The 13,449-nt window shown below is 42.0% G+C and overlaps 3 protein-coding genes across 5 annotated transcripts; 2 read left to right on the top strand and 1 right to left on the bottom strand.

The window, feature by feature from the left end:
• Window positions 1-2,609: 2,609 nt before the first annotated feature.
• Window positions 2,610-5,083, top strand: cish (cytokine inducible SH2-containing protein). 2 transcript variants are annotated; one of them, XM_055509073.1, is made up of 3 exons: window positions 2,610-2,912; window positions 3,803-3,966; window positions 4,121-5,083. In XM_055509073.1, the coding sequence occupies exons 2-3, from the start codon at window positions 3,852-3,854 to the stop codon at window positions 4,615-4,617; spliced, it is 612 nt and encodes a 203-aa protein (XP_055365048.1). In that variant the 5' UTR covers window positions 2,610-2,912; window positions 3,803-3,851; the 3' UTR covers window positions 4,618-5,083. The 2 variants fall into 2 exon arrangements, with proteins under 2 accessions (XP_055365048.1, XP_029006959.1); XM_029151126.3 differs by lacking the exon at window positions 2,610-2,912 and adding an exon at window positions 2,930-3,295.
• On the bottom strand, window positions 4,994-8,907 carry hemk1 (HemK methyltransferase family member 1). Its single transcript, XM_029151125.3, has 11 exons — window positions 8,629-8,907; window positions 8,133-8,306; window positions 7,940-8,031; window positions 7,765-7,858; window positions 7,559-7,678; window positions 6,948-7,012; window positions 6,794-6,843; window positions 6,595-6,700; window positions 6,350-6,445; window positions 5,961-6,071; window positions 4,994-5,788 (listed from the first exon to the last, which is right to left on the bottom strand). Exons 1-11 carry the CDS (start codon window positions 8,689-8,691, stop codon window positions 5,716-5,718), a joined length of 1,044 nt encoding a protein of 347 aa, XP_029006958.1. The 5' UTR covers window positions 8,692-8,907; the 3' UTR covers window positions 4,994-5,715.
• A 237-nt stretch (window positions 8,908-9,144) lies between these two features.
• On the top strand, window positions 9,145-12,887 carry nprl2 (NPR2 like, GATOR1 complex subunit). Of its 2 annotated transcripts, none has more exons than XM_029151124.3 (11): window positions 9,145-9,496; window positions 9,930-10,021; window positions 10,152-10,320; window positions 10,435-10,465; window positions 10,728-10,864; window positions 11,199-11,296; window positions 11,716-11,752; window positions 11,944-12,037; window positions 12,114-12,231; window positions 12,309-12,451; window positions 12,545-12,887. In XM_029151124.3, the coding sequence occupies exons 1-11, from the start codon at window positions 9,425-9,427 to the stop codon at window positions 12,610-12,612; spliced, it is 1,059 nt and encodes a 352-aa protein (XP_029006957.1). In that variant the 5' UTR covers window positions 9,145-9,424; the 3' UTR covers window positions 12,613-12,887. The 2 variants fall into 2 exon arrangements, with proteins under 2 accessions (XP_029006957.1, XP_029006955.1); XM_029151122.3 differs by having other exon boundaries at window positions 9,146-9,496; window positions 10,435-10,543.
• Window positions 12,888-13,449: the final 562 nt, after the last annotated feature.

Raw genomic sequence — 13,449 nt, 5'->3', positions numbered from 1 at the left:
GTGCTGAGGAACGACGCATCAAACTGCTGTCAAGGTGCTTCACTGAAAGATGGAGTCAGGCAATCGCTAAATCTATAATGATTCATTCTGTTTGGAAATAAATAACAGATCTGACACCAACCTCATAGTGGTGGAAAGGTCAGTAGGGTTCATCATCCTTAATACACACTGAACATCAGCATCACCTGGACTCACTAATCAGAATCTCAAACCCCATGAACCCATTTTCATCTGTGAAGGTCGAGGTTTACGCAGCGACCGTCTCCAGGCCTGTTCCCTGTGAAAAGCGTTCTGCTGATGGATTTTCTCTCCTAAGGTAAAACGGATGAATTTATGATGCCGGTTCCAGGCAGTGGAAGCTTTTCTCAGAATCTCGAGGAAACACCCCTTTTTTTTTCGCTCTTGGAAGGACAACAGTTATTCACTGTGTCTGACGAATCATTCCACTTACTCAGTTTTAGGACATTTTCAGCATGTAGTGTGTGCAAACAGGCAGTGCTGGTTATCATCATGCTATAGAGTCTGTATGTGGTGGGGTGAAATGTTGACATGTAATGCAGGAAAGAATGAAAATAAAGCTGAGAATGGTTCAAAAACAAAGAATAACATTTTCATCCTTCCCGGGAATGTTTTATTTAATATTCAAAATGTTTAAAGATACAAAATTGTTAGATTATGCACTTAATTACATTTGTAGATTTCTGTTTTATCCACTTCAGGAAAGGAAATTTCCAATGTTTATAAGTTCTGAGGAAAACGCCACCAACATCAACAGTTTGTGTTTCTGAACACAGAAAATGTCAGGCTTCATTGAACCAAATAGATTGTGTGCACACGCCACTTACTTCTTCCTGAAACCTCACCTGACAACAACTTTGTAATCTTATATCAAGAGGGGAAGATGCACAAACAACATTAGTCAACAGGTCACGACATTTAACAATAAACACTGGGACAAATCATCTGCTGTAAGTAGCACTGCCCCGTATGCTTTTTGCTTTTTAGGAATTGTGTCCACTAATCATAAAACAAGTCATTGGCTGTTTATGCCTCTATGCAGCTGTAGCATCAAATGGTCTAAATCCAAGCTTGGAGGCACTTTGTCACTTCAGTTAAGACGCTGCTTGTGTACAGAGGCTCAGGGTTTGACTGAAGGTTAACGTTTCTGTCACAGAACCTTCACCAGGCACCACGGGCAGCACCACGGCTTGTTCCTACAAGCAGACGCGAGAAATGCATTCCACAAACGTGCTTCACAGCTCAGAGTGGAGCTGAACCCGCGGATCAGCAGGGGACAAACCTGAAGCTGGAAGATTTGCATGAGATATGACTGAAAAAATGCAATATATGTGGTTTAAGTATCTCAAATGTCAAACAAAGGAAGCCTATTTTACTTACTCGCTTTTCATTATCAAGAAACACAATTCTACATTGCAGCCAATACGCCTGAAAGAACAGAGTTTTATAATGTTTAAAACCTAGTCACTTAAAACTTTAAAATGAAGCCAAGAAAACTAAAACGAATTAGAACGGGGACGCGGAGCTGAGGGGCTCTTTGTACCTTTTCATCATCCATTTCTTGGTAAACTTCCTGCCTACCTCGTAAAACGCTCCAGTCGCAAACCCAGATCATCCAGATGGATAATCCTTAATGGCCCTGCGGTGTCTCCTGAACTTGGCACAGCTGTCTTTCCGTCATAATCACGCCCGATATGAAATATAAGCTGGGAGCGCGCATTCAGACGCCACACTCCAAGCGTGACTCACAGCTGATGCCGTTGCCTTAAACGGCATCTTTCTGTGTCCCAACACACTACAGTTTGATTAGCTGAGCTCAGTTAATAGTACAGTTAAAACAACGGCCGGCGTTCACAGAAGTGAGTGTGGTGAACTAAAAACGCCTTTGTACCCGTGCATCCAGCAGCGATAGATGAGGTCCACAAGACTTCTGAGAAAAAAGAGCTCATTTCGGAGTTTCTTGGAAGAAGCTGAGATGAGATGAGCTTTTGAGGATCAGCAGACTCTGGATATGGCCGTGATTATGATACAGCAAACCTTCATGTGCTCTTTTATTTATAGGGACAACTTAGACAATCATGAACAGATACATCAGAAAGCCGTTGTTTGGCCTGATTAAATTAGTTTTCACTGGATACAGTATGAATGTTCACATACGGCAGACAGTCACTGATGCTTGAGACCTACTCACTAGAAAAATGTCACGGGAGACAAACAGAAAGCAAATCCGGGAACCACACGAGCGACTCAGCGGTAATTCAGCGTTAAAGCCGGAGCTGTAACCTGAAACAAAGTCCGCGCAAAATGAGATTTTCGTTTCTAGCTGCAAGGTCAATCGCTTATTTTAGTTTATTGTGACAATAACAAGTTGTTTTCACGAGCGTAATTACTCAGACAAACCTCTGAGAAAACCTCTCGCCGTGTTTTTCCACCAGGATCGAGGGAAATCTATATTACTGGAAATAGCCTGTGTGCATTCCTATTATCTTTAATGTCGAGGCGGTGAATTCCCAGAATGGGGGCTTTGTCAGGGCCGCCCGGCGGGGCGGAGCCAGGCCCTGCAATTATTCCTGGAAAGCGGATAGAGGGAAGCTGCCGCGCGATTCCTGGGAGCGAGCGCCGGCCGAGCGCAGGCGGGAGCCTCCGGACGGAGCCGGGAGGACGAGGAGAGCCGCGGGGACCGGAGCGGGGTCCGGCGCGGCGACGGCGAGAAACGCGCGTGGAGAAAAATAACGCGACGTGCCGCGGAAAACGGCGACCGGCGGAGCCGTCTCCGTCGCCCCGCGGAGCGGCCGCGCGGCGCCGCGCGCGGCGCGCGGAGGGAGTTGGCGCGGCAGCGTGACGTCAGAGCCGCCGGTGCAGCGAGAGTTCTCAGAATAGACTTCTAGGAAACGGTAAATTTTAAAAGCCAACCCTTTACACCCAGTGCTTCATACAGTCAGACGCAGTTCTGGTGACAACTCGAACACTCCAACTTGCTGCTACGCAGATCGTTCTCTTTTTAAATGAACGCGTTTTGTTTTAATCTGGGTATTTAACAGTGTTTTTGCACAAACGGGACCTGACCCTATTTGGGAACGCACAGCGCGTCGAGTCTTTACATCGCTTAAAATAGGCCTATTCATAAAACCCGATTGCAGATACAAAGTTTTTTTAGAGGTGTTTTTTTTATTTTTGACATAGCAACGACTGTAATTTTTGTTTTTCCCGAAGAACGACCATCAGGATTTAAGCCCGGAGGATTTAGGAGAAATAGCATGATTCTTTGTGTACCAGGGTGAGTTGTCTTCTTTGTTTTCTCAGCCGCCTGTATTGAAAACGTATGAGAAAACAAGTATTCGTGAAAAATCACAGTACTCATACAGTACAGTCAGTTTTACATTGAAAAAATGTTTTATATAAAAAAGATAAAACTATGTCGAGACCACTGTTCAGACCATCATAATGTAAAAACCTATTTCGTTCGTTTTTCTCAGAAATAATATAAATACTTATAAAATACCATTTTGGCAACAATAATAAACAACATAATATGAACAACACAAAATGTCACAAATGTAGAATTAAAAAAATGTTATTATACATTTTTAAATAAGACAAAACAAATATATTATTTTGTGAAGAAACTGGGCAATGAGCTGACAAGATTGAACATTTTGGTGGTATTAATGCTACCCTCTATTCCTGTTATAATGACAAACAGGTTCCTGCATTAATATGCAATAATTAAAGCTGCCCTGATCATTTTGTTGAGTATTTAATCCGTTTTCCATCTTTTTTCCAGTCCTAGATCTCTTCTGCCCAGTGCTCCGTCCACTGAAGGCCCACGGGGCATGCGGGCGGGAACAGTACCTCCTAACCCGTGCCTTCAAAGCAGCCCTCCACTATGGGACCCCACAAAGGACCTTCGGGCGATTGCCAGCAACTTCTGCCATCTAGAGAATTCAGGTACAGTTTAACACATGTTGTTCCCATCACAGATCTATTCCCTTATCAGCTGTAATAGTTTCATACATTCCTCCTATTTATATAGTTGACTGTAAAGTACTCATGAAGGTCAAGGAATGTTGAGAGTGACTAACAGTTAGGAATCTGTGTGCAGGGTGGTACTGGGGAGCCGTCACTGCCGCTCAGGCCCACGCTGCGCTCCAAGACGCATCTGAGGGAGCTTTTCTGGTACGCGACAGCAGCCACCCTTTGTACATGCTGACTCTGTCGGTCAGGACTGCTCGCGGCCCCACCAGCATTCGGATTCAGTACAGCAGCGCGCGGTTTCTGCTCGACTCCAGCTCCCCAGCCCGGCCCAGTCTGTCGTCCTTCCCCAACGTGCCCAGCCTGGTGCAGCACTACATGGCGCCGGAGAAGAAAAGGGACGAGGACAAGGTGGAGGAGGAGGTTCCTTCGAAACTCTCTCAGCAGACGATTCAGGAGACGTCTGTGGTGTTGAAACTGAAGCGAGCCGTGTACAAGCCTCAAGGACTTCCCTCCTTACAGCACCTCACACGCCTTGTCATCAACAGGCACTCGGACTGCCCCGACCAGCTGCCACTCCCCAGGCCTCTGCTGCGTTACATACAGGACTACCCATTCCAAGTATGAGCGGCCCTGCAAGTTCATTATTTTGTCACAATCAGCTGCCCTGAAAGGAACAACGAACTCTCTACAGGTCTGTGCCTGTAAACGACACTGATGTTCCAGCAGCTGGCGGCCAGTCACAAAGAGAAACTAGACACAGGGTCATGTTTTCAATGATGAAATGCGTACAAAGTCAGTCATTACTGACTTGTCTGGTTTCAGACATGGTCTGTCGAGGCCTGGGCGGTGAAGGACCCCAGGAAAAGGACAACTTGTGAGCAAACCTCAGTACTGTAACGTACACTTGTTTTCTAATGGATGTGGACTTTGTCCACATCTATTTTACCCCCATCAGCTGTGTATGTTCATGTTTTTAAGAAGTACACAGATTTCACTGAAACATCGTTTAAGTTGTTTTATATATATCTCAGTAAGACATTTTTTCTACCTTTTACAAGTACATTTTTTATTAAAATATGCAACTGTTAAACATTTTGTCCTTTACATCATTTCCTATTGTGTTGCTTGAAACGTGACCATTACTCACAGGGCAGAGACAGATGCCGTCATGATCATTGTGACCATCACCCACGACGTGACCACTGCTCCCGTGACACTTGTTACAATACATTTTTGACTCCTATCACCTTTGAAACGCCAGGGTTTTGTGTCGCTTTTGAAATGTGTGAGCGATACACATTGTGAGAGAAAGTAAAAGGCAACATTGTGTGTTTTTCCTCAACAATGCATGCAGCCTGCATCTGAGTCAGCGAGTGGACAAGCGAAGGGGAGGACTGTTCATTAGCAGATTCGCAGAACTACTGAATGCTTCCTGGGAGGAGGGTGAGATTCTGAGAGGGAGGGTTCCAAGAAAAGCCTTGGTAATTACCTTCAGCTTGGAGCCTGCTTTTGTGCCATCTCACACACGTTTTTATTGTGCGGCAGGATGTGATCACAAATGTTACCAGATTAAAAGTGAAACCGTGACATGCAAGTGATTTGAGCTTCTGTGAACTGTAAATTTTGAGTGATTAAATCAGTCGAAGCGTGCGCTTGGCAGCTCGGTGGGGGTAGGGGAGCTGTGGCTGTAGCAACTTGGGCCAATGCCAGTGTAATAGGATCTTAGTTTCTCAATCCAAGACGATCCCTGTGTGACTTGACTTGTGTGTCTTTCTGTAGGGTGCAGAACCGCGGCCTAAAAATCACAAGCAAATCAGTGTCACCAATGCTGAATTTGAACTTGCAACGTGAGAGAGCTGCAGTGAAGGTGTCTTTGCCTATGAGCAAATGCAAAAGCACTATTTGAATTTAACAGGACATGATGTCCAGGTGCCAGACATAACGTCCCAGAGGTTCTTTATACAGACCTGCCGGTGATATCGTGCCGTGTCTCCACATAATGCAAGCCGTCCACACGCGCCTCCACCCAGGCTTGAATGAGCGGGGGGTGTCTGGGGTCCACCTCTAAGTAAACGCGTCTGGTTTGCAGAAAAGAACCGTGTGAGTGGATTAAAACTTAATTATCGACAGGGATTATCAGAAGTAGCCTTGAGATGAGCCCGGTGCCACAAATCTGAAACTGTATTTACCGGAAGTCTACTGAAAAGCTGAGCTCATTAAAGTGGCAACGCGATACGTGTGTTTTCAGAACATGCTGTTCTTGTGACAAGCTGCCGCTGCTCAGAATTGAACCCAGGTGGGTGTGCATGGGTGTGTAAATATACACACACACGTATTGGGCAGAGGGGAGCCTTACCCATGATTTGACAGAATCTGCGGAGCCAGCGTTAAAATCTGCCTGATCACGTTGAGACCATCTTTGCCTCCGTCTAAAGCAGAGCGGTCTTCAAACCTGGAGGGTCAAACACGTCAGACGTCACATTTTACCAATAATGACAAATCAGTAAATTCAATAAATATGTACAATAAAATGCTTGACATGACATTTACAGCTAAAATATTTGAATCATAACTTAGCACAACTTTTTGCATTTTGCTCACCTTAAAACTTCTGGCTCCAGCGATGCCATGTCCTCGGTGAACAGGTACGGAGGGTTACTGACCAAAACTGAAACGGACTCGCAGAGTCTCAACGCGGTTTCTGCATCTGAGACAACACAAGGCAAAGTGTTTATATTCCCTGTGTGCACACACTTTATTTTAACATTAACATTTCCGCTCTTGCTCTGCTGTTAGTTACCTTTGATTACATCTACGTGATAAACCTGCAGCCTGTCCTGCAGCCCCAACCTGCCGAGACGGATGAGACTTTACACACCACTGTAAACGCTCCCCAATAAAAACACTCCTTGTGCGACATTAAGGCAAATAAAGGTTGATGATGATATGATAACCTTAACGCGTTCTCCATTGTTAAATCCACCGCAGCCTGGCTTTGATCCAAGGCAACAGCTTTAAGCTAGTAAGAGAGAAACAAGCACAAATTCAACTGATGTTTACATTTTGAACCCAACAGCAGTACAGTATTTTATTTCCAATACTTAATAATAATAATAATAATAATAATAATAATAATAATAATAATAATAATAATAATAATATATGAGAAGGACTTTAAAAAAAAAGATAGCAGGACATGTGTTGTCCTTGTGATAACATTGTGAAAGCAACAGTGTGCGCTACTTCAATGCCCCTACTTCACCATGTGCCATGATGTTTTTTTTTTATTTGGAGATTTTCTTCTGCTAAGCAATTTATCCTTATCGCCCGTAAAAAGGTCATATTATGGAAAACAAATCTGAGATCCAATAGATTAAATTGACAGCGATATGAAACTATGAAATGTTTTCACATTGGTTAGACCTCGTTTAGCATTTCAGTAATACAAAGATACTGATTAGATAATCAACTCAATCAATAGATTGCAATTAGGACTTAATTTTAATGAGATCATAATATTATGCATTGCAATGTATCAATAAAAAAATCAATAAAAAAAACTGACCTGAGGCAGAGCCATGAGCAGACTGAGGGAAATGGCACCAGAGCCACATCCGACTTCCAAACAAGTTGATTGAGTGTCAGGCTGCTTCTTCATATCTGTCAGCACAAGTTCAACCAGCTCCTGCACCAGCAAACAGACAAAAGACTCTTCTAGTTATACGGGTTTTCGCCGTACATCATATGCATGCGAGGCTTCCAATTTTTGACCTCGGTTTCAGGTCTTGGTATGAACACAGGAGGTCTCATCATCAGCGTCAGATCTCTGAAATCCCACTCCTCAATCACATACTGAACAGGCATTCTACAACGAACACAAAACGAAACACAGTTTATTAATAAAAACATTTGAACCCACATTTATACAAAAACACATTAACTTCACCTAGTCAGACGCCGGCTGCAGAGCCTCCACACCTGCTCTAATTTGTCCCGGGTGAGAAACTCCGTTAACGAACCACGATCAAGGCTTTCAATCTGCACAGAGAAGCAGCAAGTTAGAACAGGAAGAGACGCCCTCGTAAATATTCAGACCTTAAATTATTTAATTAGACTGAATTCTACAATATTCATCTCACAGTTTTTGCCCCCAGCAAATGAGCAATAATGTAGCTACTGGAGTGCTCTGGCTCCGAGACGCCTCTCTCCTCATAGTGTCTCCTCCATACATCCACAGCCTGAAGAGCTGTGATCCGTCCTGCAGGCAAGGCCGGGGCGCTGCATGTACGCACTGTGAGCAAGTCCCAAAATCTCTAAGGGATAAACAATTTTTTAATTAACCACAAATAACATTGACATTAATGACATTGTGGAACTGTGATGTCACTGATAGGACAAATTGTTTTACACAGACACATATAAAAAATGCATGTTGGTTGACTCATTTTCTAGTTTATTTAACTGAACACTTATGACAAATTGATTTAGTTTAGTAATAAATGGAAAACAAATGGGAACTGTGGATATTTAAATGAGTTGTAGCCTTGCTGATGTGTTTCCTAGTGCACACACACCTGGAATACTAGGTATTAAAAGGGGTCAACAACAGACAGCTCTGTTTGACCAGCAGGTTACCTTTGCTCCAGCAGCCCTGCACGCAGCGCGCGCGTAGCCCGCACTCAGTGACCTTCTCCACATCGTTCACTCACTGTGCGCTCAAACCCATCTCCACTTCGCTGACACCACGCTTCCACGCTTCCCTACTCGCGTCATCTTCTCGGTATTTCGTCATACATCACCGTTCTCCGAATAACCCGTAACGTCCAAAAATGAGCTCAGACATTCTCTGTACTCTCATGACACAATACTGTTGTAAGCACGTTCTGGACGGCGCGGCAGAGTGACGACTGTACATGCGGCGCAGACTGCGCAGTACTGACTCTAGAGACACGTGTTGCCTTTGCGGACTGTCGAAAACGATTCTTTCTGGTAATTGATCTGAAAAATCGGAAAAGTCATTTAATTAGCATAAATTCAAATATACATTCGAAGTATTTGTATTTGACTATACGTAAGAAATTATGCGTGAGTAGAAAGAATGTTACTTCAAAAACACTTGCAGCGCATATAATCTCCAGTTTTACGAGCAACTCCCGAAGGCATCGGTGTTGTTGCTTCTCACTGTCGCGTGCCTGTGTAGTGCGTCGAGTACAGTTTAACAACTGATCAGTAGGGTTTGCGTCAAGGTTGACTACAAAAACATTTGCTACGGGTCGTTGTTTATATGTTACAATTGATAATTGCTTTTCACAAGAAATGAACAGCTCTTCAGACTGAAGCTAGCAGCTAGCTTTAGCGCATAACAACAAGGGGGGCTAGACAGGGAAGACAGGCAGCTGACAGCACAGTGCAGCCTGGCCCTGAATCTGCAATGACTGCTCGAATAGAGTGTATTTTCTTTAGTGAATTCCATCCAACTCTGGGTCCTAAGATAACCTACCAGGTACGTTTTTACGTTTGATTAAAAGATCACACGCACAAAAAAATACAGGTTCGTGGATATGTAATAATTAATAATTAAACATTTTGAGTAATATTTTTACGAACGTTCAACAAACAAAATGTATTTTGCTTCTCAAATGTCACTAAAACAGCTGTTATCAAATAACTAAGCAATTCAATCTTTGCTTTATTAAAAGATAACTGACTCAAAATATAACTACAGCCCAGCAATGACCATTTGAAGTCACTGGCTATTATTCAGCGTTTTAACATAGGTTACATGACTTTATGTTCAGCTGTGTTCCTATTCATGTGACAAAACAAAATTGCAATCCATATTTGTGTTATAGATATGCAGGTTTCATTTATGTAGTATTGACAGCAGAAGTGTATGGATCGTAATCCTCAGCATCTTTGTTGTCTTCCCCTGACAGGTCCCAGAGGAGTACATCTCAAGAGAGCTTTTTGACAACGTTCAGGTTTATATTATAACTAAGCCTGAACTGCAAAACAAATTAATAACAGTGTATGTAAAAGACAACCATAAGCATTTTCTGATAAGTTTATTATTTAATCATATGTTTGCACTGGTACATTGCTATGTGCTCTGTATCAAACTTAACATAATATGTCACGTTTTTTCCCATTACCTTTAGCACTGCTAGGGGAAAAAAGTTAATTGGGTGCCCTGTGTGCATCGAGCATAAAAAGTATAGCAGGAACGCCTTACTCTTTAACCTTGGCCTTGTTTGTGATGCACAAACCAACACTTGTGCCCTTGAGCCAATTGTCAAGAAGTTGTCTGGGTATCTCACTACTCTTGAGGTAGGGACTGATACATTTTCACATCTTTATCATATGTTGTCATTTTATTTGTGTTTCTCAAAAATCTGTAGAAAAAAAGACTCCTAAATCGTTGTGCTGTCTGTTGTGTTGCAGCTGGAGAGTGGCTTCATTTCCAATGAGGAAAGTAAGCAGAAACTTCTACCTATTATGTCAACCTTGTTAGAAGAACTCAATGCCACAGGGGCCTGCACATTACCTATAGGTATTATTTTTGTTCATATGGGTTAACATGCATGTGGTGATGCAAGATGCAAACAATGTTTGTGTCATACAGAAAACAGGAAAAGTGCGGCTTGACTTGATTTATCCTTGACTTGGCTTGGCTTCTGATTTAAAACACTCAGAACTAAACAGTTGTTTCTGCTGCTGTTTATCTCTGTTTTCAGATGAGTCTAATACCATTCACTTAAAGCTGATCCAGCTACGAAAGGACCCACCGATTGTTCAGGAGTATGATGTGCCTGTTTTTACACAGTGCAAAGATGATTTTATCAAATCTCAGTGGGATCTCACCACCCAGCAGGTAGACGTTCACTCTCAGCAGCACATGACTGATAGTTAGAGGCAATGTAATAAAATGTGCCCTATTTCTAGGAAGTACTGAGCAGAGGATTAGTGAGTAGAAGCCTGGTATCAACAGATATGAACGCCTCTATTCTATCCATCAGTGAGCGTTTTAAAGGAAAGCAGAACTATAAGGGGTTGTGTCATTTATTGGGGCAATTATGTCTTACGGCTCTAATAGTGAACTGCAATGCACGATTCCTGTTCAGCGAAATCTAGGCGTATAGACTTTAAACAGTAACTCAGGCTGTGGTGCAAGTAACTATGTTCTAATCTTTGCTGCCTGCTTGCAGATCCTGCCCTATATAGACGGATTCAGACACATTCAGAAGATTTCAGCTGAAGCCGATGTAGAGCTGAATCTTGTTCGCATTGCTGTACAAAATCTCTTGTAAGTGTGTTTCAACAAATGAAGTGAGACAAACGGCAGCAGCAGGTGATGCAACACACCCTAATTTATAACTTCTGCGTACAGTAACCTATCTCGACGATCAACCATAAGTCAACTCAGTTCTCTTTTATGGTGCTGATCCATGTCATTCTTATATGTTTAATTCCAAAAACATGTCATCATAATTACTGAAATGACAAATTGATCATTTAATTAGTAGCACAGTAGGCTAAGTATTTCTGAAACTAAAAAAGATCTAAAGATGACAAAATATTTATTATGTAGAAAAGCAATGTTTTGTAAGCTTCAGACGTCGCAACACTTCCGGACCATGCTGGTGTGTTAACTTTAGTGTTCTCAACCTCTATATCCAAAAGAAATTAAAGAAAGATACTCAAAGTCTCATTTTCCCTTCACAGGTATTATGGTGTTGTGACTCTGGTGTCGATATTCCAGGTACAAATCTAAATGCACATAATCAACGCTATTAAAACACTTTCATAAGAACCACTGTTTTCAAAGTATTGTCTTTCTCAATAGTGCTACATTCGTCAAAGTATTTCAATTGCTCATTTTTCCATGGACAGTTACCCTCATACTCATATCTGTTTAAAGGTATTTGCCTCATAACCTTTTATTTCTTTCAGTACTCTAATGTTTACTGCACCACCCCCAAAGTTCAGAGTCTCATAGATGACAAGTCTATTCAGCAGGAGTGCCTTAACTACGTCAGCAAGCAGGGTAAGTGAGAGCTGTGATAGTTAATAAGTCCAGACGTTTCTCTCATGCATTACACTGTTGAACGTCTGCCTGTCAGGTCACAAGCGAGCCAGTCTGAGAGATGTGTTCCAGCTTTACTGTGGTCTGAGTCCAGGAACCACAGTCAGAGATCTTTGTTCCCGCTACTCGCAACAGCTTCAAAGTGTTGATGAGAGGTCAGCTGCTCTTGTCCTGGCTAAAAAGATGTTATGACACTACATGTACATGTATTGTGTCATATGTTGCTTTTTAGGAGGTTGATCCAATTTGGACTGATGAAATCTCTCATCCGACGGCTGCAGAAGTATCCTGTAAAGGTGATCAGTGATGAGAGGAGCAGGCCACCTCGTCTCTACACTGGTTGCCACAGTTATGACGAGATTTGCTGCAAAACAGGCAGGTTTCTAAAACTCTTTCAAAATTCCTAATAAGCACATGTTTCATCTGAACCGCATGGCTTACGTGACTGTTGTTATTGTCACTATGCAGGCATCAGTTACCAAGAACTGGATGAGCGCTTGGAAAATGATCCCAACATTGTGGTGTGTTGGAAGTGACGTGATATGAAGTGAAAACAAGCAAACACAAAACAGACATCTGACTAACGAATACAGACATACCTCCACCAAAGATGCCTTCAGCGAGAAGAAGAGTTTTTTTTGGTATAATAGTATAATAGTAGCAGTATTAAACCTGTTGTTGTGTGTAGTAATATACTCTGCTTTTTGTCAAGACCTGGGTTCAACGTCTGTTGAAGCCACAAATATAAATGTTGTATAGAGGACAATCTGATTAATAAACATACACCACAGTCATTGGAAGAAACAACAAACCTTGTTTGTTTATATGCTTTAGTAATCCCTTGCATGGACTTCCTGTGTATGTAATACAAATCTGCCTTGATTCCACAGTTACATAATTGTATATCCTGATGATGTCTACATAGCCTAAATCAGTAACAGATTGCCACCAGAAGACTTTGCAGTTTAGATCATGTGATTGACAATCTGCACATACAGTATCACAGAAATATATCAAATTCTCACAATCCTGCTTATGCTAAAGACAACTTTATTTAGTGGTGCAAGAAAAGTTTACAGAGAATCATTTATAGAAATCAATCTGATCTATATTTTATTATAATTATATTTATTTTACAAATTGGCATCTGCAAAGAAACTACAGCTGTTATATAAATGTATTAGAGTGAAATGTATTGTGTTTGATGGAGGTGTAATAGCGCTGAAAGGATATTTATAATGCTATAATTTATAATCTTTTCTCCAATTAGCATCTGTTTTTGCTATGAGTGTTGTTTTCTGACAATTGAAAATATATAAAATTAAAAGCAAAAGCGTTTTAGTAGACGACCTCACTCTGCCATCTTTGAGCTC

This window comes from Betta splendens, chromosome 5 (assembly GCF_900634795.4).
Source record: "Betta splendens chromosome 5, fBetSpl5.4, whole genome shotgun sequence".
Taxonomy (NCBI): domain Eukaryota; kingdom Metazoa; phylum Chordata; class Actinopteri; order Anabantiformes; family Osphronemidae; genus Betta; species Betta splendens.
Note: the sequence above shows the minus strand (reverse complement) of the source record. Positions and strands in the feature narration are given on the sequence as shown.

Bases quoted from the DNA above. Each gene is read 5' to 3' on its own strand.
- cish (XM_029151126.3), top strand. From the start codon at position 3,276: ATGATTCTTTGTGTACCAGG. The intron at 3,296-3,802 runs GTGAGTTGTCTT...TCTTTTTTCCAG, and splicing joins ATGATTCTTTGTGTACCAGG to TCCTAGATCTCTTCTGCCCA. The intron at 3,967-4,120 runs GTACAGTTTAAC...ATCTGTGTGCAG, and splicing joins CTGCCATCTAGAGAATTCAG to GGTGGTACTGGGGAGCCGTC.
- hemk1 (XM_029151125.3), bottom strand. From the start codon at position 8,691: ATGTGGAGAAGGTCACTGAGTGCGGGCTACGCGCGCGCTGCGTGCAGG. The intron at 8,307-8,628 runs GTAACCTGCTGG...TTTATCCCTTAG, and splicing joins GCAGGGCTGCTGGAGCAAAG to AGATTTTGGGACTTGCTCAC. The intron at 6,446-6,594 runs GTGAGCAAAATG...TTGACCCTCCAG, and splicing joins CTGGAGCCAGAAGTTTTAAG to GTTTGAAGACCGCTCTGCTT.
- nprl2 (XM_029151122.3), top strand. From the start codon at position 9,425: ATGACTGCTCGAATAGAGTGTATTTTCTTTAGTGAATTCCATCCAACT. The intron at 9,497-9,929 runs GTACGTTTTTAC...TTCCCCTGACAG, and splicing joins GTCCTAAGATAACCTACCAG to GTCCCAGAGGAGTACATCTC. The intron at 10,865-11,198 runs GTAGACGTTCAC...GCCTGCTTGCAG, and splicing joins GGGATCTCACCACCCAGCAG to ATCCTGCCCTATATAGACGG.